This window comes from Eptatretus burgeri, chromosome 3, assembly GCF_056783735.1.
Source record: "Eptatretus burgeri isolate ZD-2024b chromosome 3, Ebu_testis_v1, whole genome shotgun sequence".
Taxonomy (NCBI): Eukaryota; Metazoa; Chordata; class Myxini; order Myxiniformes; family Myxinidae; genus Eptatretus; species Eptatretus burgeri.
Window position 1 is genome coordinate 116,562,019 of NC_140963.1, and position 22,668 is coordinate 116,584,686.

General features: G+C 44.2%; 1 protein-coding gene across 1 annotated transcript in view; it reads right to left on the reverse strand.

The window, feature by feature from the left end:
- CCDC14 (coiled-coil domain containing 14) overlaps positions 1-17,683 on the reverse strand; it is a 95,689-nt gene extending 78,006 nt beyond the window's left edge. Inside the window, 3 exon segments of the mRNA XM_085875208.1 lie at positions 14,342-14,394; positions 15,209-15,340; positions 17,594-17,683. Of these exon segments, the coding sequence (XP_085731334.1) occupies positions 14,342-14,394; positions 15,209-15,262 (107 nt within the window). The 5' untranslated portion in view covers positions 15,263-15,340; positions 17,594-17,683.
- Between the last annotated feature and the right edge of the window lie 4,985 nt (positions 17,684-22,668).

The following is a 22,668-nucleotide window of genomic DNA, read 5'->3' on the forward strand; positions in this document are numbered from 1 at the left end:
GAGATATCGTGCCATGTATCATTTTTGGTCATATCTTTCAATGGTAAAGAATCATTTTTAGCTCGCCTGTTCGAAGAACCGAGAGCTATAGCGATACCCCTGGCGTGAGTGAGCGTGAAAATGTTAAATTTTTTGTATTACGGAAAAACTCCGATGGATTTCGACGAAACTTGGTGGGGGGGGTTAGGTATGGTCCAAGGATCATGCCATTAGATTTTGGACTTGGTCTCCCCCCCCCCAAAAAAAAAAATAGTTTGAGAATTTCTTTTTTTTTTGCATTTCTACATGTTTTAAGTGATTTCCACCCACCCCCAAAAAAAATTGTTAGAGAAAAAAAATGTTTTTGCAACTTATTTTTTTCAACAAAATTTCGATTTCTTTTTTTTGCATTTCTACATGTTTTAAGTGATTAGGATTTCGACGAAACTTGGTGGGGGGGGGGGTTAGGTATGGTCCAAGGATCATGCCATTAGATTTTGGACTTGGTCCCCCCCCTCCAAAAAAAAAATTTAGAGAATTTTTTTTTTTTTTGCATTTCTACATGCTTTAAGTGATTTCCAACCCCCCCCCCCAAATTGTTAGAGAAAAATTTTTTTTTTTGCATATCTACATGTTTTAAGTCATTTCCAACCCTCCCCCCCCCAAAAAAAATTTAGAGAATTATAAAAAATATTAATTATTAGACTCGTCTTCAAAACGATAAATGTATAAACAGGCGAGCATTGGGTGGCTTTGACACCAACTCTGGTTTTAAATTCTAGTACACATCCAGATCTTCACCAACATGTAATCAATTTGGCCTCGTTACACACCCAACCTGTCCATCAAGTTTTGTCCACCTTCAGTGGCAGAGGAAACAAACTTCATTCAAAAGATGATCAGAAAAAATAAAGGAGAAAGCTTGAATTCCGAGTTTGATTAACAAGGTACGGTTGGTTAGAAAAGTCATCATGGTGGCAGCATAAATCTTGAAGGAGTTCACGAGAACAAGCGTGTAACATTCATAAGAACCTGTTACCCACTTCATATTGTTACGGTTGCCTGGTCGTCCAGTTGCCTGGTTTGAATCCGGCGAGTTGCTTCAATGTGACCAAATGGTTGACCACTTTGGGGTCTTCCCCGCTGGATTACGTGTCTAATGTCACGATACCATATGGATTGGAAGTCTAAAATCGACCCAGAGTTATGCCAACTATGCATCGTACAAATTAGGCTGAGTGAGCCTGATATACAACACGGTCCAGATGTGTAGTGTTGAACCACCATGGCTAATCATTCCCTTCACAGGTCTTTCTTAATCATCTCAGAGGAACCACAACAACCAGAATTTATCCCGAGACCAGGTGTATTTAATAACCAATGGAATGGGGAAGGAAACACAAAGAAGCAATAACAGTATGTGATAAATCAATAATAAAACCCATCATAGTTTATTTGGTTCATGGGCACGTAAACTAACGGGAGATCCTTAAAAAAGGAACCCAAATGCTCAGACCACTTCGACGCGAATCTATCCCTTCATACCCTACAAAATAGATACGTGTCTTTTTCTGATTTCTGAATTATAAAGAAGGTAAACTTGCAATTAAAAGTCAAAATCTTCTTCAGAATGGCCATAACAGGTCAAGAAGGTCAGGAGTGGGAGCATGCGCCAGAGCAGCGCATCGCTGCGTTCACTTTCCACAGGTACTCCAGAAGCCTCCGTCTGGCCATCCCCCAGGCAGATGCCTGGCCCATCCCATTCTCCTTAAGATGCCGATCAACCTGCTGCAACCATGAGGCATGTAGTTGGCGCGTTGACCTCCTCCACTCACGAGGCTCCCTCACTGAGAGAATCTGGTGAGCAGGATGAGCGTCAGGAAAATGAGCCACATGTCCATACAGCCGCAGCTCATGCTCACGGACGACACAGGTGACAAATCTCATCTGAGTCTCTGTCTCTCTCTCTCTCTCTCTCTCTCAGCAACAGCTCATTGGACACATAGTCTGACCAGCGACAGCCAAGGAGCCTCCGAAGAGACCTGGTACAGAAGGAGTCAAGTCTCCGTCTCAGATGCTTGATCAGAGTCCAGAGTCCAAGTCTTACATCTGTAGAGCAAGACTGGAAGCACCAAGGACCTGAAGACTCGGACTTTCGTCCTCCTGCATAGGTACCGATAGCGCCACACCCCATGATCCAGTGAATCCAGGACTCCCCAGGCCCGACAGAGATGTCTGTTCACCTCTGGCTCACAACATGCAGAGACAGGAATATCACTGCGAAGGTAAATGAATCTAGTCATGATGTCACACGTGGAAGTAGATCACCAGATCCATACTGTACAAGGTTTACATCGCAGTTCGATTTAACTCAAACGGTGAATAATTTTCGGATTTCCACAAATATGCTGACACGATGCATCCTTCACGAAGGAAGCCCCTCCTTCAAAAATGCCACTGCGAAGCCAGGCTGAAATATGCAAGAAAGCACTAGGACATAAGGCCCGGTCACACCTTGACGTTTTAGCCAGCGATGGCAACGTATTAAAATGTATGTAAAACGCTGGCTTACGTTGAACTTTTGATGTTTTTTTTTAAAGATTTGGACATATTCATAGCGACTTGGTCTTAAGTATAACGCAATGATAATGGACACAGAACGTTTCGTTGTGTTATAGATAACTTATACCAACGAATGCTGAACCTGTTGGCGGCCTACACAACCTATACCCAACGATAGTCTAACTTAGGCAAAGCGCGTTGCACGCATCGCCGACGATGTCGTGACATAGCCTATTAAAAGGCTGACGCACAACGATTCGAATCATAACTGCCGTAGAAATGGAAGTGTCAACATCGCGGTCACACCTTGGCGATCTTGCCAGCGTATGCCGACCTAAGAAAAATGTGTCTAAAACGTTGGGGCACGTCAAATACGGTATGAGTAAGTTTGGTATACGTGAGTACAACGCTAAAGTACGCTATCATACGTCGTAGTAAGTAGAGCAAGTCAAGAAATTTTAAACATGTTCAAAATTTTACGATGTACTCGGCGTATGACACACGTTCCACATGCGATGGGGATAAGTTTTACACACGGTATGTGGACGCTTGCACACGTCCACAAAGGCTACTTATAAGCTACTCATAAGTCGAAACACGTCGCGGTAATGTCTTTTTTATGCGAAACTTATTTCTAACTTATGTTTGACGTGCTTTGAACCAATTCTTTACGTAGTCCCAACACACATCGACGTATGTAGACGTATTCCAATGACGTCTTCCGGTCGACAAAAAAAAAAATAAATTAACGTGTTTCTAGCTTACAACTGCCATATAAAGACGTGTTCCCAGCGGTTTTGGGAATTGGTATATAAAAATGCTGCTCATAAAAGGGGAACCCAACAGTGTTTTCGAGTCCTTTTTGAGTCGATGTCCATGTCAGCAGTAACAGTATCAGTATTAGTATTAGTAGTAGTTTGTTGATGTTGGCAGTAGTAGGTGAGTGTGAGGGGGAGGGTGTGGGTTATGATGGATCGTCCTTGCGTTTAACGATTTAAATGATAAACTCAACGATTTAAATGGCTGCATCTCCACTATTGAAAGTAGACGCTTGCGCTCAACAATTGGATTTTTTTTTTTTGCACTCAACGACTTTTAAACGGTACCACTCAGCTATTTTCATTGTTTACAATGAACGATTTAAATTGCTGTCACTCGCCTTTGTTTTTTGGCGCTGGGGTTTGGAAATTTGAAGCGTTTCTTCTGAACGTGTTAAAACGCTCAAACTCGACTATTTTAAATAGACGCTGCCGATGGACAATTGGAATCATAGCCAAGCTAGACATCGAAGTGTGAACATCCTCGTCATGCCCAAGAAAAGTTTGAAGAATGCTGCAAATAAGTGTCCTGGCCGTGGCCGTGGACGCTGACGCAAGGACGATCCATTATACCGACGTCTTTCAGCCTATGAGTAACTTAAAAGTAACGTCTGTCGATGTGTGGCAACGATCGCGTAACGTGCCAACAACACGTTAATCATAGGTTAGAAATAAGTTTCGGGTACGCTAAACATTACCTCGGCGTGTCTCAACTTATGATTAACTTACAAGTAGCATGTGTTGACGTCTGTCAACGATCGCAGACCGTGCATACAACTTGTGGCCAGCGTAGCGGAACGTGTGAGTCATACGCCGGCATACGTCATGAAATTTCAAGCATGAAAAAATTTGAGGACAACCAAAAAGTACAACGTTTAAAGCCAACGTACAATGACGTATGGCAGTGTTTTTCAGCGTGCTCTCAATGTTATCAAAACTTACCCATAACGTATTCAACGTGTGCCAACGTTTTAGAAAAAAAAATTCAAAAATCGGCATACGTTGGCTAAAACGTCAAGGTGTGACCGGGCCTATAGATATAGGTTTCGGGCGGAGTGTCCTTTTGTCTGATGAAACCAAGATGGAACATTTCGTCCACAATGACCAACAGTATGTCTGGCGAGAGAAGGGAGAGACCTTAAAACCAAAGAACACAATACCCATGGTGAAGCATGGTGGTGGCGGCATCATGCTATGGGAATGTTTTGATGCTAGTGGTCCAGGATGTTTTGCTGTTAGTGGCACTGCATAAGATAGATGGCACCATGAAGAAGGAAGACTACTTGGAAATTCTCCAAGGGAACCTGAAGCAGTCTGCACGAAGGCTGAACCTCGGACATCGCTAGACCTTCCAACATGACAACGACCCAAAGCACACTTCTAAGTTGGTTGCTGGATAGCTTCAGCAGAACAAGGTTGATGTTTTGGAATGGCCAGCTCAAAACCCAGACTTAAATCCAATGGAGAATTTGTGGACGTAATTGAAAAAGAGAGTGCAAAAGAGGAAACCCACCAATTTGACTGAACTCCACCAACACTGTCAAGAAGAATGGGTTAAAATACCTTCAGAGAATTGTAAGAAGCTGATTGATGGTTACCCTGCAAGACTGACTGAAGTTCTAAAGGTTAAAGGCTATGCAAAGTATTTGACAATATCAGAGTGTGCTGTATGCAAACTTTTGACCAGCTATTTTTGTCACATCATGAATTAAACTGTGAATAAAATCATCCAAAGTACAAAAGTTGCTGAAACCTTTGATAAAACATGGGAGAATGGTTGAAATTGTTCTAGGAATGCAAAAAATTACGATTATTGTAGAGAAAAGAGGTATAAATGGAAGTCAACTGTATTCTGCTCGTGTATGCAAACTTTTCGGCCCGAATGTACATACACATACATATACACACAAACACAACCCATCGCTTCACTGACAGGGACAATAAAGGAGGGGGGGAGAGAAAGAGGAAGGGAGAGAAAGGAGGCAGGTCTAGGATGAGAGGGGGGAGGGGAGGCAGAGAGGCACCTCACCAAATGTTGCTATTCGCTGCGGGAGGGAGGGGTGCTTGGGTGTGTGTGTGAGATAGAGATAGAGATAGACAAAGATAGAGACAGACACAAAAAGCGAGAGACAAGAGACAATGAGAGACAGCGAGAGAAGAGTGAACAAGGAGGGGAGTGAGAGAGAAGGGTGGGGGAGAGAGGAAAAAATAATAATAAACCAATGTCACCCCCAGGGTGACCAGTATCTTGCCAAAATGTGAACATGATTGACTTATTTATTCGATTAAAGTTACTCAAAAAATAAGGGTTTCGTCGACCTTGACCTTTATATTTTCGTACGGTTAATTGTATCTCTCCAGGACCGTTGTACATTAAATAGAGATTTTGATGAGAACTGAGGAAATAAAATTTTCATGAAAAAAAATCAGTTTTTTTGTCATGATGTCATCAAATGACGTCATAGCGTCAAACTTTTGACAGATCTGGAAAGCACTTATCAAGCGCTTTCATATGAGGTATTACTCAATATGGTATCTAAGATTTCAAAATTTGACCTTGGGGTCAAAAACTTTCGACCTCCAGCGCTAACCATGAAGGTCAAGGCCGATCGCCACCAAAAATTAATCAGCTGAGCACCAGACCATGAACTATATTCCTATGAAGTTTGAAGACGATCCGATCAAAATTACTCAAAAAATAAGGGTTACGTCGACTCCCCCGATTTGCGACAAAGTGACCTTGATCTTCAAAATTTTGTGCACTGAAAGGGACCTCTGATATGCGAAGTTACAAAAATTTCCAATGATAACTGCTTTCTGCAGAGTGAACGATACGTGATTACAAACAAACAAACAAACAAACAAACAAACAAACAAACAAAAAAACAAAAAAAAAAAAACATACAAGCTGACTTACATATCTTGCAAAAACTTTGTTTTGGCAAGATAATAATAATAAAAAGAAAGACAGGTGAAGGGTGGAGGTGGGGTTAGCAAAGAGAATGACATGTGACGCTTAATGACCGAACATAGAAAAAAAAACATGTCAGAACAGCTGTACACACAATGACACAACAGAGTTTGTAAAGTAATCCGCTGGCACATCTGCAAAAACTTTGATATTCCAGTTCCATAAAATTTGTGGGAAAATGAACCAAAAGCAATCACTGAAGACATTGAAGTACCACTCATGTACGACCTTATGATCGCAGCGGGTGTGAACATCGAAAACAAAGCATTGCGATCAGATATTATACTTAGATGCAAACAAAAACAAAAAAAAAAAAGAGAAGAAGGCATTGCTAAATTGAGGTGTTACACACACATGCACATTTCATATATATATACAGTCATGCGCCGCTTAACGACGTTCCGGGCAACGACCCGTATCTTGCCAAAAGGTGACCACGTGTGACTTCTTTAAGGTCACACTGAGGTGAACAGAGCTGCTATCCACCAGGAGCGACTCCTGAAGGAATATCTGCCTACGAGAGATTCCGATGAGAATCGTTCTACAGAGTAACCATGAAAAATATGCGTTTGCCTCATAACGTCACCAAATGATGTCATAATGTCTCAAGCTTGACATATCCAGAAAGCACTCATCGAGGTGTTCAATTTGAGGTACTACACGATATGGTTCCTAAAACTTGAAAATTTGACCTTGGGGTCAAATATGTTTGACCTTAGGCACTAACCATGAAGGTCAAGGCCAATCACCACCAAAAATTAATCAGCTGAGCGTCAGACCATGAACTATATTCCCATGAAGTTTGAAGACGATCCGATCAAAATTACTCAAAAAATAAGGGTTTCGTCGACTCCCCTGATTTGCGACAAAGTGACCTTGACCGTCAAAATTTTATGCGCTGAAATGGACCTCTATAGGCCTCTGATATGCGAAGTTACAAAAATTTCAAATGATAACTGTGCTCTGCAGAGTGATTTATACGTGATTACAGACAAAAAAAAAAACAAAACATGAAGGTCAAGGCCAATCGCCACCAAAAATTAATCAGCTGAGTACCAGACCATGAACTATATTCCCATGAAGTTTGAAGACTATCTGATCAAAATTACTCAAAAAATAAGGGTTTCGTCGACTCCCCTGATTTACGACAAAGTGACCTTGACCTTCAAAATTTTATGTGCTGAAAGGGACCTCTATAGGCCACTGATATGCGAAGTTACAAAAATTTCCAATGATAACTGTTCTCTGCAGAATTTTTTTATACGTGATTACAGACAAACAAACAAACAAAAAAAAACATACAAGCTGACGAACATATCTTGCAAAAACTTTGTTTTGGCAAGATAATGAAAAATTCCTATCGCCGAGTGATGTCGCCTCATATAAAAATAGCACATACAATTATGTACACTGTACAGTACATAATACCTCATAATGATAATAAACAACGACAGTGTGGCCCTGTTATAATGCAATCGTTGAGGTCCATAAACTGTCATCGCGAAAAAAACAGGATCGTGCTAAATAGGGATTCAAGGAAATCGGCTTTCAAACTGAACCAATGTTTGCACGCTTACCTTCAAGCAAGTACATTACCTTTGAATTGAAGAATTCCACGAATAAATCGTTGTTCTTAGTCGACATTAAAATACAAATTTGTTTTGAGTGAAGCTTTATATGTTGTAAAAACAATCGCACTGTTCCGAAAATAGATATCAAAATTGACAGGTGCCCGTTTCTTCATTTGTAAATTATAACATCGATGCAATGATTACGTATTTATAAAATCCAAGCACTATTTATTCACCTTTCTATAATCGATGCGAGAGGAGATTGTAAGCTGCTGCTAACAACACCGATGGCCGTCATGAACTGCACAAAAGTAAATCTAACATGTCTTCCGTCTCTCTTGGATGTGTGTTACAATTGCCGACAGTATTCAGTACAGTAACATGCTGTACAGGTTTGTATCCGAGGAGCAATAGGCTACACCATATAGCCTCGGTGTCACGGTTTGTGCAAGTACGATGTTCGAAAACGAAAACAAAAAAAAAAATGATGTTTGCACAACGACGACGTCGCTTAACGATGCGTTTCTCAGAACGTAACCCCTCGTTCAGTGGCGCATGACTGTATGTATGCATGTAATGTAATGTAATGTATGCATGTAATGTAATGTAATGCATGTAATGTAATGTAATGTAATGCATGTAATGTAATGTAATGTAATGTATGCATGTAATGTAATGTAATGTAATGTAATGTAATGTAATGTAATGTAATGTAATGTAATGTAATGTAATGTAATGTAATGTAATGTAATGTAATGTAATGTAATGTAATGTATGTATGTATGTATGTATGTATGTATGTATGTATGTATGTATGTATGTATGTATGTATATATGTATATATATATATATATATATATATATATATATATATATATATATATATATATAGCCTGGTGTTGGCGCAGTGGTTAGGGTAGTGGCGTGGGATCCAAAAGATCCTGAGTTCAAGCCCCGTTGGGCCACTGAATTAATACACCAGGGGGTTGACTCAGCCTGTCATCCTTCCGAGGTCGGCGAAATGAGTACCAGTATACTGGGCTGGTGTATACCCCGGTTAAAATAGGTGTACCATATCCCTGTGTCGTAAGAGGCGACCAGAGTTGCGTCAGGAAGGGCATCCGGCGTAAAACATGTGCCAAATCACTATGCGGATCATAAGGATGATCCGCTGTGGCAACCCCTAACGGGAGCATCTGAAAGAAGAGGAAGACATTATATATATTATATAATTTGGAAAGAAAAAAAGTTAAAGTAAAGACTTAATGTAGGTGACATATTGGTCGACGTCAAGATGTCATATTATATCTAGTTTTTCTCTGATTTTTAAATGTACGCAAAAATACATACAGAAATAATCCTTGAGGGTGTTGGGGGAGATAGTCTTGTCAAAAAAATGTGATATGTAGCTAAATAACAAGCTTGAGGAAATTGAGGAAAAGTTAGCAACCAGTTTATTCAACCTAATTTGGGTGTGCTGAATTCAAATTTGTTGTCTGCCAAGCTGTATCTTAACCGCTTGACCCTCAAAATGTCGTAATAAGCCATACCCCTTTTTGCCGAATGCGAAATATAATTCTCCTTTAAAATGGCATCAAAACTATCATGTGTGGTATCAAATTAAAGCTAATGACATGTACATTGCATTCGTACTGTCAATGAATTAGTTTTGTATCATCTTTGGTCAATGAAATGTCAAAAGGTCATGATTTGTGTGAAATATACAATCAAAATTATATATACATTTATGGTCCTGTAATGAAAAGGAGAGGAAAGTCAACTTCAACTTTAATTAAAAGTTGGTCAGGTTTTGATTAAAAAAGGATTAATATGCATTTAATGTTGTTTGTGTGACCCATCTTGGTCTCTGAAAAAAAATGTAGCTTTTCTAGAGTGTGCCAAGTCATCATATTGTTGCTACAGGCTGTCTCTACTGCACACATCAGCACATGTAATTGGACAAAAGTTACTCCATTGTTATGTCAACAACCTTGTCAATTATACACTATTCTGGTAAGTTTTTAATATTTTGAGCACCAATGTGATATTTTGTATGTAACTATTTACATGATATTTCATGAATTTGAGTCCTTCCCGTGCATCACGTAATAAAATAACAGTTGCACAAAACACCACACTAAGTTTACATTTGTTGTGGTGTGTTCATAATTAACGACAAAATCTAATACCCAAATAATTATATCAGAGTGTATAATAATGAAAAAAAAAATAAAGTAGCTCTAGGATACAAGATAGACTGGTTATGTCAAATTTTAAAAGTACAGAAGGCCTTATAAAACAAATGTGATGACATTTTTTAATATCAGTTGTAATGGTTACGTCAAATTTAAAAAGTACGGAAGGCCTTAAGAGACAAATCTCATGACAGTTTAAATACCGGTCGTAATGGTTATGTCAACTTACAAATGTATAGAAGGCCTTATAAAACAACTCTCACAACATTTTAAATTTCAGCAAGATTGTTCCTGTTTTTTTTTAAATTCCGGTAATAGTTATTACAATGACTAAAGAATAAGATACATGTTATTTTTTGGTCAAATTTATGTCGACTCCCTTTAATTTGACTTTACTAAACAATATTGCTTTACTTGAGTCAATTTGTAATTAATGTTGTTTTCGTATTGTGTCAATCTTGTGTAGCCTTTGGAACTTCTACTGGTACAAACAGCCCTGAATAATGTCATTTTGTAACCTTAAGGGAACAAATTAACAAATTGAAGAGATACTATAAATCTAACTAGTTCCACGTCATCAAAATTAATGATTAGTCATATTTTTAAGACCATCAAAGTTGTTTTGCCCCACTTCCGATTTTATTACTGGAAGAGGGATGGAGGGATTAACACTAACAAAACTAGTTGTTTTTTTTGTATACCTTGTCGAGGCTCGTATGAGAGCTAACACACAACGCACATCAAGGGGGGCATGAGACAGGAGGGAGGGAGTGGGAAGGACAAAACAGTCAGGAACAGAGACATTGGGAGGTCTGTGGAAGGGAGAGGGATGGGACGGGGAACATGGGGAATAGAAGATGGACATTACAGGGACTTTCAGGAAGGAAAGCAGGGAATTTGAAGGAGGTGGGCTTCGGTGGATTATCGGATGTAGAAAAGATTGAGGATTGTGATGGGGGATGATAAGAGGTGGTGGTGAACAGCTGTTTTGAAGGCCTGGGGGGAAGAAGGGAATGAAGAGTGAGGGAGTTTATTCCAAAGGCGGGGAAAAAAAGAGGAATGAAAGGGTGAAGGTGAGCAGCAATTCGTGATTTTGGTAGTTTTACCAAAAGGGGGTTGTTGGCAGACCTTGAGCACCCTGCAGAAATGTGGTGGGGACAAATCGCAGAGAGAGCAGGGGGGGCGAGGCTGGAGAGGAGACGGTAGAAGACAGAAAGACCACCGACCAACCTGCGGTGATTGAGTGAGAGGCCCAAAGACAGCCTCATTGCGGGAGATGCCAATGATCCGAAATGCCTTGGTTTCTACAGCGTGAAGCCGAGAAAGGTGGGATGCAGGAGCACCAGCCCAAAGGGGAGAGCAGTACTCAATCAGGCTGCAGACAAAAGCTTTGTAAGTGGTCAGGAGCTCAGGTGGGCCGAGGAAGGACTTTGCAAGACGGAGGATTCCCAGTCGGCGACTGGCTTTGGAGGTGAGGTTTGAAATGTGGCTTTCCCAGGAAAGGTCATGGCAGATACTGAGACCCAGAAGCTTGAAAGAAAGGACTTCTTCCAGAGGATTGTTGAGAAAGTGGATGGGGGGGTTTTCTAAACGGTCCTTTTGAAGAGACATAGTGAGTGAGATTTGTCCGGATTGAAAGGCACGTTCCACGTGTTGGACCAGTTTGTGATTTTATCCAGATCAGCAGTGAGCGAAGAAGCTGCTGCTTGCCGGTCTGAGGGATGATCGATGGTATGGCAGAGGGTGGAGTCATCAGCAAAGAGATATAGAGGATTTTCCAGAGAGTCAGAGAGTTTTAGTGACATTTGAAGGACTTCATAAATCTTTTGATTTGTTGGTACGAAAATTATCCCAGATAATGCAATACATACTTCTTATCAATAAGTTGGCAATGTTGAAATCTTGCACTTTTGTGTGATACCAAACATGATTATTATGTTTATCATCACTAAGAAAGTAACCTAACCTATGGAAATGGGTGTGGCTTATAATGTGATACCAGGGGTCAGGATACAGCTCAACAGAACTTTTTAAAATTCAGCATAAAGGGTAATGTAATGTATCTACCATGTACACCAAATTTTTTGTGTCAGATTTTTTTTCATACCAACAAATTATGCTTCAGGATAAGCCAGCAAGGCTGGAGCAGTAGGGGCATTCTGACTGGTATTTTGATGAGAAGCTTCTCGATTTTAATCTTGATTTACATTAAAATCGAGTTGCTCCTCGTCCAAACACTTGTTAGATCACCCCCCTTTGCTCCCATCCCTGATGGTTTAAACTGAATAATGATTCCTCAGAATGAAAAAGAATGATATGAATTTAGTCCTGAATTATCTTTATAGAGCTATGTAGAATTACATAATATGATATTATGACCTCATTTGACCTCTAAATGATTCCCACATGATGCAATATTAATTTATTGATCATGTATTTGCAATATTCATGTCATTACCTTTCATATAATACCACACATGATATATTTACATTAACTTTTATAGTAAACCATATTGCGGAATATGTAAAAAAGGGGTGTGGCTTATTACGTCATGTTGAGGGTCAAGCAGTCAAAATACAGCATGGCAGACAGCAAAATTTGATATCAGCATACCAAAATTAGGTACAGTAAAGTGTCTGCCAACTTTTCCTCAAAAATGCCTCTGGGGTTGTTATACTTGACTAGGCTATGATGAGGGGGTTGACAATATTGTTACGAATTTGGAAACCTATCGCACACAACATGCAGGTCCTATAGATTAGTTATATCAGTATGTGTTTTATAGATAGCTTCCTTGCCCGTGTTTAAAGGGTGATTAAATGTAAATGGGCTGAGAGTTGCTTTGATAGGGTTTTTATTTTATTTTTACACCTTACCCCCTCCTCCCCCGCTCTGAACGACGCCATTGTTCTTCGTGCGTTCAACCACGAACATGGGCAGGGAGTCGCATCACCTCGAGACTCCGCCGAGAATGAGGGGTGGGCCCCCTTGGCCAATCAGGGACCTCACCACCTCAGATCGAGAGCGGGGAGGACGGAGACGTTGTCAGTCGTCGTCTCCCCCACCCCCCCCCCAAACATGGTGAATAAAGACGCGGGCGCTGATCTTGGTGAGGTACTTCTGGTCTTGGAGCGTGCTTGTCTTGGTCGTCGTCGTGGCTTTGGTGGTCGTCTGGTTGGTCGTTGTTTTCGTCGTCGCGGAGAGGTGGTTTTAGGTGATAGTCTTGGCCGTCGTTCTCCTCCTCCTCCTCCTCCGTGGATCGAGTCGACTTGAAGACCGCACGAGGTGGACAGGTCCAAGATAGACCCTGGTCTTCAGCTCGCCTGTCCCTCCGAGCTGAAGTCCACAATAAAGGATTCAGCCACCACTTCTTTTGGGTGTGTGTGCGTGTGTGTGTCCGTGGGCCCGTCTGTTAAGTAGTAAACTGTTTAAGTGTTTTTGCTTGTATATATGTGCATTAGTAGTATTCGGTTTAGTTCTGCTGTGTTTCCCCTTTCCCTATTGTAAATAAATATCCTATTGTTGAATGTTCCAGCTCGTCCTCGTCCTTTCCTTCATCGACTTAGCGTGCTGAGTGTTGGAGAAATAGTAAAAGGGGTTACAGCTGTAAGGGGACATTTGGACCGACGGATCTCGGTGATTAAACCGCTCGGATCGCACACGGGTCGAGTGCGGATACGGCTCGGCTCGTACGGGAGCCATCAAGGGTGTGAAGACTCGGTGGATCGCCACGTGGTCTTTAGGTATTTTGAAGATTTGGCACATAACCCTGTACCACATGGCCGAAATATTGATGCTTCATGGTCCGAAAGGGACCCGTACTTTTCTGAAAAGTAAGATCTGAATTCCGGGCGATCGGTCGAGCCGACTCTACTGCTCCATCCAGTGGTCGTGCGCGCGGCCGACGTCTGGCCCCGCAACAATATAACCCCAGCACATGTACAAAATTTGGTGATTAGCCCAGCCATGATTTACACACACCTCTTTTGGTGCATCTTGGACTCGAGTATCTTGTTCAGAAAACTTTATAAACTCATGTCCCTTCAAGTGTCAGGAAGTTACGTCACACGTCATGGACTTGATATTCATTCATTATTATCAACCATTCGTTGGTACCGGAAGCGACGTCACTGACAACCGATAAACCACTTTTACCGTTAAAATAATGGTCACGGTGAAAGCTAAAGGTTACCTAAAATGACAAAACGCCAACTATACACACCCAACGACCAAGAACCACTCACCGTTTCATGTTTGGTTTGTTGGCGAGTCCCGTGGACCTTCCAGGAGAAGTCACCTTCAGACATAAACAAAAACACCACATCATTTCACACAAAAACTGAAAAAAGGTAACAACAAAATGGGTAGGCCCGTTGTATTAACCACGGGACAGGGTCATCAAGAAGCTGTGGTACCAACGATAAGACAACATAGACTATGGCATGGACAAATCAAGTCCCACTCGGGAAGATATTTATTTATAGCGAACGCGTGCACGTGAGAGAATAGGAAACAACAACAACAACAACACAATCCCCCTGGCTATTTGGAATCCGTGTCATTGGATATGACCTTTTGCTTCCGGTTGTTGTTAAACGCTGTGCTGTGTATAAACACGATCGGGTTTTATTTCTATCTTGTGAATATTACTTAACGCGTGCACATGAGACAATAGGAAACAACAAAAACAACACAATACCCTGGCAATTGTGAATCCGTGTGGTTCGCTATGACCCTTTTGCTTCCGTTTTTTTTTTTCTGGTTTTCGTCATGGGGAATGATGCATGCCGGGAGATAAAGGAGACATGAAAGACCCAAATAATATCAGACATGGTGTATATTTCCTCCACTGATTTTAATAAAGATATCTCCCGCATCATCAAAAAATAATTTTTAATCGTGATTTACGTTATTTGATCGCTGATCCCGAATCCAGGCCGAAGTAACCGGAAATTGTGTATACAGTCGTGAACAAGTTATAGGTAAAGTCAGAAGCGAATGAAAGAAGAATTCTACGTTCGCTTCTCGGCTTTGCCTATTCCATAATATATAAATCGACAACGTACTGTAGTTAAAAAAATAAAAAAATTATAATAATAATAATAAACTACCTTTGTTGAGTGCACGAGTCCAGCTTTCGTCCAACGTCGACCTGTTGGTGTCATTTCAATGGAGAGACGTGTCGGTCGTACCACGTGACTCCCGTTAAAGATGCTCAGTCAATAAAGCTAAAGGCGTCAAGTCTGGACGCCCATCGCAAGACCAGTAAAAAATAAAAACACTTCACGGTGTGTTAATCGATACAGGACGATACAGCTAATCCTATCGCAACACGGAACGAGACCAGCAACACGAACCGAGACCAGCAACACGAACCGAGACCAGCAACACGAACCGAGACCAGCAACACGAACCGAGACCAGCAACACGAACCGAGACCAGCAACACGAACCGAGACCAGCAACACGAACCGAGACCAGCAACACGAACCGAGACCAGCAACACGAACCGAGACCAGCAACACGAACCGAGACCAGCAACACGAACCGAGACCAGCAACACGAACCGAGACCAGCAACACGGATCGAGACCAGCAACACGGAACGAGACCAGCAACACGGAACGAGACCAGCAACACGGAACGAGACCAGCAACACGGAACGAGACCAGCAACACGGAACGAGACCAGCAACACGGAACGAGACCAGCAACACGAACCGAGACCAGCAACACGAACCGAGACCAGCAACACGAACCGAGACCAGCAACACGAACCGAGACCAGCAACACGAACCGAGACCAGCAACACGAACCGAGACCAGCAACACGGACCGAGACCAGCAACACGAACCGAGACCAGCAACACGGACCGAGACCAGCAACACGAACCGAGACCAGCAACACGAACCGAGACCAGCAACACGAACCGAGACCAGCAACACGGACCGAGACCAGCAACACGGACCGAGACCAGCAACACGGAACGAGACCAGCAACACGGAACGAGACCAGCAACACGGAACGAGACCAGCAACACGAACCGAGACCAGCAACACGAACCGAGACCAGCAACACGAACCGAGACCAGCAACACGAACCGAGACCAGCAACACGAACCGAGACCAGCAACACGAACCGAGACCAGCAACACGAACCGAGACCAGCAACACGGAACGAGACCAGCAACACGGAACGAGACCAGCAACACGGAACGAGACCAGCAACACGGAACGAGACCAGCAACACGAACCGAGACCAGCAACACGAACCGAGACCAGCAACACGAACCGAGACCAGCAACACGAACCGAGACCAGCAACACGAACCGAGACCAGCAACACGAACCGAGACCAGCAACACGAACCGAGACCAGCAACACGAACCGAGACCAGCAACACGAACCGAGACCAGCAACACGAACCGAGACCAGCAACACGAACCGAGACCAGCAACACGAACCGAGACCAGCAACACGAACCGAGACCAGCAACACGGAACGAGACCAGCAACACGGATCGAGACCAGCAACACGGAACGAGACCAGCAACACGGAACGAGACCAGCAACACGGAACGAGACCAGCAACACGGAACGAGACCAGCAACACGGAACGAGACCAGCAACACGAACCGAGACCAGCAACACGAACCGAGACCAGCAACACGAACCGAGACCAGCAACACGAACCGAGACCAGCAACACGAACCGAGACCAGCAACACGAACCGAGACCAGCAACACGGACCGAGACCAGCAACACGAACCGAGACCAGCAACACGGACCGAGACCAGCAACACGAACCGAGACCAGCAACACGAACCGAGACCAGCAACACGAACCGAGACCAGCAACACGAACCGAGACCAGCAACACGGACCGAGACCAGCAACACGGAACGAGACCAGCAACACGGAACGAGACCAGCAACACGGAACGAGACCAGCAACACGAACCGAGACCAGCAACACGAACCGAGACCAGCAACACGAACCGAGACCAGCAACACGAACCGAGACCAGCAACACGAACCGAGACCAGCAACACGAACCGAGACCAGCAACACGAACCGAGACCAGCAACACGGAACGAGACCAGCAACACGGAACGAGACCAGCAACACGGAACGAGACCAGCAACACGGAACGAGACCAGCAACACGAACCGAGACCAGCAACACGAACCGAGACCAGCAACACGAACCGAGACCAGCAACACGAACCGAGACCAGCAACACGAACCGAGACCAGCAACACGAACCGAGACCAGCAACACGAACCGAGACCAGCAACACGAACCGAGACCAGCAACACGAACTGAGACCAGCTAATGTTAATCGATACAGAGCGATACAGCTTTCAATAATATGATCAGCGAAATTCTTCCTTTATCGTAACCGACTTTCATATAATTCATTCACTTATTCTTTCAACATAACTCATTCATTGAAGGAGTGAGAAATACCACTCTATTCATATAATTAAAATGTACACAAATACCTCATCGCTTTTTCTCTCTCCACACACAATTGGTCTTTCCTTTCCTCATATTGGTTCTGCAAGAGCGCGAAGGATCCCCGGCCCGGCGGGAAACTTTCAAGGTTTTGGCTGAGGTAAAATTATTCAAGGAGGGCGTTAAAAGTTGACTTCATGATTACATTCGATTATAATTTTTCATGTATTGATTGAGAAGGTATTCATTCTTAAAGAAAATAATTGATTGGTGAGGTGATCACCGATCGTGGCAAATCTAGAGACTTGTAGATCTTGTTAAATGTATTGAACACATTGAGATTTTGTATGAAGTGTAATGCGCTATAAAATAATATAGTTCGTATTATTATTATTATTTACTAAAAGCTGCTTCACATTCGCAAGCAATGATATCTCTCTTCGTTGAAGATGAAGGATCATCTTTTCTTTTCTTGCGTCCGTTGAAGACACTGCTATGAACTACGTCGCCATGGCCGACTACGACTGTACGACGTTTGACAAAGGTGAAAAATGCGAACGCTGAAAAAATAATCTCTTCATAATAATATTATCTTCAAGTAGAAAAATTCCGAATGTTTATAATCTTTTTTTAAATGCCGTTTTTTTTATCGCATTCATGCAAGAAGGAAACATGCAGGAAGACCATGCAGGTAACAAATCTCATTTAAGTCTCTCTCAGCAACCGTTCATTGGACACAACGTCCGACCAGCGATAGCCAAGGATTCTCCGAAGAGACCTGGTACCAAAGGAATTAAGTCTCCATCTCAGATCCCTGGTCAGAGTCCAAGTCTCGCATCCATAGAGCAAGACTGGAAGCACCAAGGACCTGAAGACTCGGTCTTTCGTCCTCCCGCACAGATACCGGCAGCGCCCACACCCCATGATCCAGTGAATCCATCACTACCCAGACCCATCCCAGACGTCTGTTGACCTCTGGCTCATCGCCAGCAGACATAAATATCACTGCCAAGGTGAGTGAACCTCTCCATGACCTCAACATCCTCACCACAAACAGGTACAGTCAAGATAGCAGCATCCAAGATGTCAATGAAAGCATTGATCTTAGTTTTGACCCAGGAAACCTGTAATCCCAGCGGCTCTGACTCCTCAATCAGCACCTGAGGGCCCCAAAAAGGATATCCAGAGTCTCCGCAAATATGACTGCATCTTCTGTGAAATCAAGGTCAGAGATCTTGACACTCTCAAATGATGCACCGCAGCTTGATCTCTCCAACATCCTCCCCAGAATCCAGTCCATAACAAGCGCTGAAAAGTGTGGAGGCCAACACACACCTCTCACGAACTCAGTAACAACTGGAAATAAGTCGAAGATGGTATCACCATATCTCACAGCACTCGAAGTACCAGAGTACAGTTCAGACACCAGATTGATCAGGTTTGGTGGTACCCCACGAAGACCAAGAATCCTCCAGAGGGCATCCCGATTCACTGAATCAAACGCTTTGCAGAGATCAACATAGGCTGCAAGGAGCCCCTGCCGAAACTCTTGTCTGCGTTTGGAGAGGACCCGAAGGGCAAGGATACGGTCAATCATTGACCTCTTTGGTGTAAAGCCTGACTGCTCTAGACGCTGCTGCTCAAGCAGAAGGTGGTGAACCCGATCAATAATTATCCGAGCAAAGACCTTGACCAGCACTGAGAGCAGCGTCACCCCTCGGGAGTTGCTGCAGTCCTAGCGATCACCCTTCCCTTTCCAGAGAGAGACAATAAGGCCCTGAACACTGCATGCAACAACATGAGTACAGCATTTCCACCAGCCTTGAGAAGTTCAGCATGGATGCCGTAGATCCCAGGAGCTTTACCCCATTTCAACCGGTTCACCGCAGCCTGTTTCCACAAACGAAGGTGGATTCCAGTTGATTGGAGGGTCAGCAAGAGGGATAGTAACACCACTGACATCCAACTCGACAGCAGGTGGATCAGCCTGGTACAGCTGATCCAAGCCACCTCCGAGCCTAGCCCCCAGTCCTGGTACGTCCTAGCCATGCTCAAAGTAACCCGCTCAGCAGGCCTTCACTTTGGACTCCTCTGTCAAGAGCCCACCACCCTCCGCTCAAACTGCAGTACACCAAGGGACAGGCTTGGAGGAACGCAATGCGCAAATTCCCCTGTAAGCAGGATGATAATCACTTTACCACAGGTGATGCTCTACCCCCTCACAGATTCCTTGCACATCGGCCTCCTTGTTCACCCTCAACGCACATCCAGTTTTATGCCTCAACTACCTGAACAGCTCAGCTCTGCCATTAAGCCTGGTCCCGTGACTCAGGTCAATGGTGTCCAGTGTCCCTTGAGACAAAATTAGTCTTTGCCCTCTGGTGAGTTCCAAGACATCCACCGGCAACATCAAGGATAATGGTCTTGAAGGCACTCCACCACTTTTCAGAATTCCACAAAGCACCCAGACCCACAAAGCTGAAACTTCAAAGTTGCTACCACAAGCCTGTGGTGGGTATTGAGGAACTGAGCACTCCGGTAGACCCTGTAGGTCTGGATCATCCTCCAGCGACCATCAACGAGCACATGGTCAATCTCCTTTGCCATACCACCAGTGTTAGAATACCAAGTCCTGCGATGAGCCTGAAGGTGCTGAAACTGTGAACCAGCCATCCTAATTCCATAACTTCTTACAAAGTCAAGGAACTTTGGGCTATTCTGGTTCACAGTTCAGGACCCATGGGGACCAACACATGTTTCATAACCATCCCTATCACTTCCAGTCGATGCATTGAAATCCCCCAAAGCTGGAATAGTATCTCTCCTGGGGCACTGATCAACCACAGACTCGAGCATGACACAGAATGCATCCTTCACGGTGAGATCACTCACCTCAGTCAGAGCATATACAGAGACCAGGAAAACAGCACCCACGTAGTGATGAATCCTTATTCTCACAATGCGCTCGTTGACCGATGTTACCTCAATTATCATTGGAGTCAGCTTATTGGACACAGCTATAGCAACTCCTTGGGCATGGTAACCACCAGAGCGACCAGAACAATAGTAGGTGAAACCCGCCATGTTACACCCGGAAACCCGTAATCCCCATGTGTAACCACCTGCCGTGATCTCGACACTCTCTGGTCTCTGAACCTCAGAGAGTGCTGCACTACTGATGTTCAAATACTTGAGCTCAGATGATAACAGAGACAGGTGATCATCCTCTCTTCAGGATAGGACATTCCAGGCACCCAACCGAAGAGACCGCCTTAGGTTAACCCAAGGAGACCGCCATTTAGTGGACGACACCTCAGCATGACCCCGACACACATTACCTCAATCTGACCCTGGAAGGTTACCCCGTGGTTTTCCTCCCATCAAAGAGTGGGGGTCCCGAAGGCTTTTCCCCATCCCGTTATCCGGTGAACTGCCCTGTGGAGGGAAGCTGCACAGGAGGTACTCACACGGAGTGGGTTGTCAATTTTCTTTGCGTTTTTCTTGTGTTTTGCAGAGTGAAAGTTTTTATGGTGGCCAGAATGCAAATCCTGCCACCATCCTCGTCAAAAAAGTAATCCAACTGCAGGAGGACATCCGAAGACAAAGTTGGGCACTAGATATGGATGGCCCTTGGCTCACAAGGAACTCCTCTTCCCTTTGACAGGTTTTATTTTTAATCCTACTGGGTGTCCATATCATGCACCCTCCTCACCAGAAAATCTGGTGGGGGAGACGGTTTAGTCGCCAACAACCCGACCAAGAAACAGGTTAGTACAGGTTTACATCGTACCTGTAGCAAGTCACAGATCTAATCTGGCCTGACCTGACCCCTTTCTCGCTATGAATAAATGCACTCTTTTTAAATCCACTCTTTGTGTGGTCTTCAGAAGCGGGCTCCATCGCGCTTAGTAAATTGGTTTAAACTGTTAGATGGGCAGATTGGATACTTCTTGCACTTGTGCCTTGAGCGCGGAACGTTACACTCTACAACAGGGGTCGGGAACGTGTGGCTCGCGAGCCAGGTATGGCTCTTTTGATGATTGCATCTGGCTCGCAGATAAAATTGGAGCTTGAAACTTGGAAAGCCCAATATTTCTCGCAGAAGCTTTACCTATAGTTTGAATGGTGTCGTGCTTCATTCACGTGCAGGGTTGAACTTGGCAGAAGGAGAGAAGAAAAAACACCTCCGAATTGTCTGAAGCGGTTTTTGTTTCGTCCAGTCATGCGGCCGACGCGAGTAGTGATTTCGGTTCCTCCAATGACGTGCCGCCGCCGAGACGCGTCACGGAATTCATCTCGACCAATCACGCGCCACCGCTGAGGCGACTCGTGATTTCGGTTCCTCCAATGACGTGCCGCCGCCGAGACGCGTCACGGAATTCATCTCGACCAATCACGCGCCACCGCTGAGGCGACTCGTGATTTCGGTTCCTCCAATGACGTGCCGCCGCCGAGACGCGTCACGGAATTCATCTCGACCAATCACGCGCCACCGCTGAGGCGACTCGTGATTTCGGTTCCTCCAATGACGTGCCGCCACCGAGACGCGTCACGGAATTCATCTCGACCAATCACGCGCCACCGCTGAGGCGACAGCATCCCAGAGTCGGCCGGCCGCGCCGCACCTCTCGAGTATGTCAGCCCGTGCGCAGGCCAGCCAGACTCACTTGGGTCAACATCTCCCTCTCTCTCATTTGCTCAAAGCTAACCCTTCGACGAAGAAGATGGCGAAAAGAAAAAAAGATGAGGAGTATCGTACATTTCAGGACGAATGGGCCGAAGAATTCGCCTTTGTGGAGAGAGCAGGTTCTGTGGTGTGTAATTTGCAATGACAAAATTGCATCGATGAAACGGTCGAATATAAAGCGGCACTTCGACACGCGCCATGCTACCTTTGCATCAAAATACCCTGTGGGAGACAGCAGAAAGAAAGCGTGCCAAGAGCTACTGAGCATAGTGCAAGCCAGCCAGCAGCAACTCCGCGTATGGACCCGGCAAGGTGACTATAATTCCGCCAGCTTTGCTGGATCTTTAGCAATAGTGAGGAACGGAAAACCATTCACAGATGGCGAGGATGCTAAAACGTTCATGCTGGATGTCGCCAATGAACTTTTTGATGATC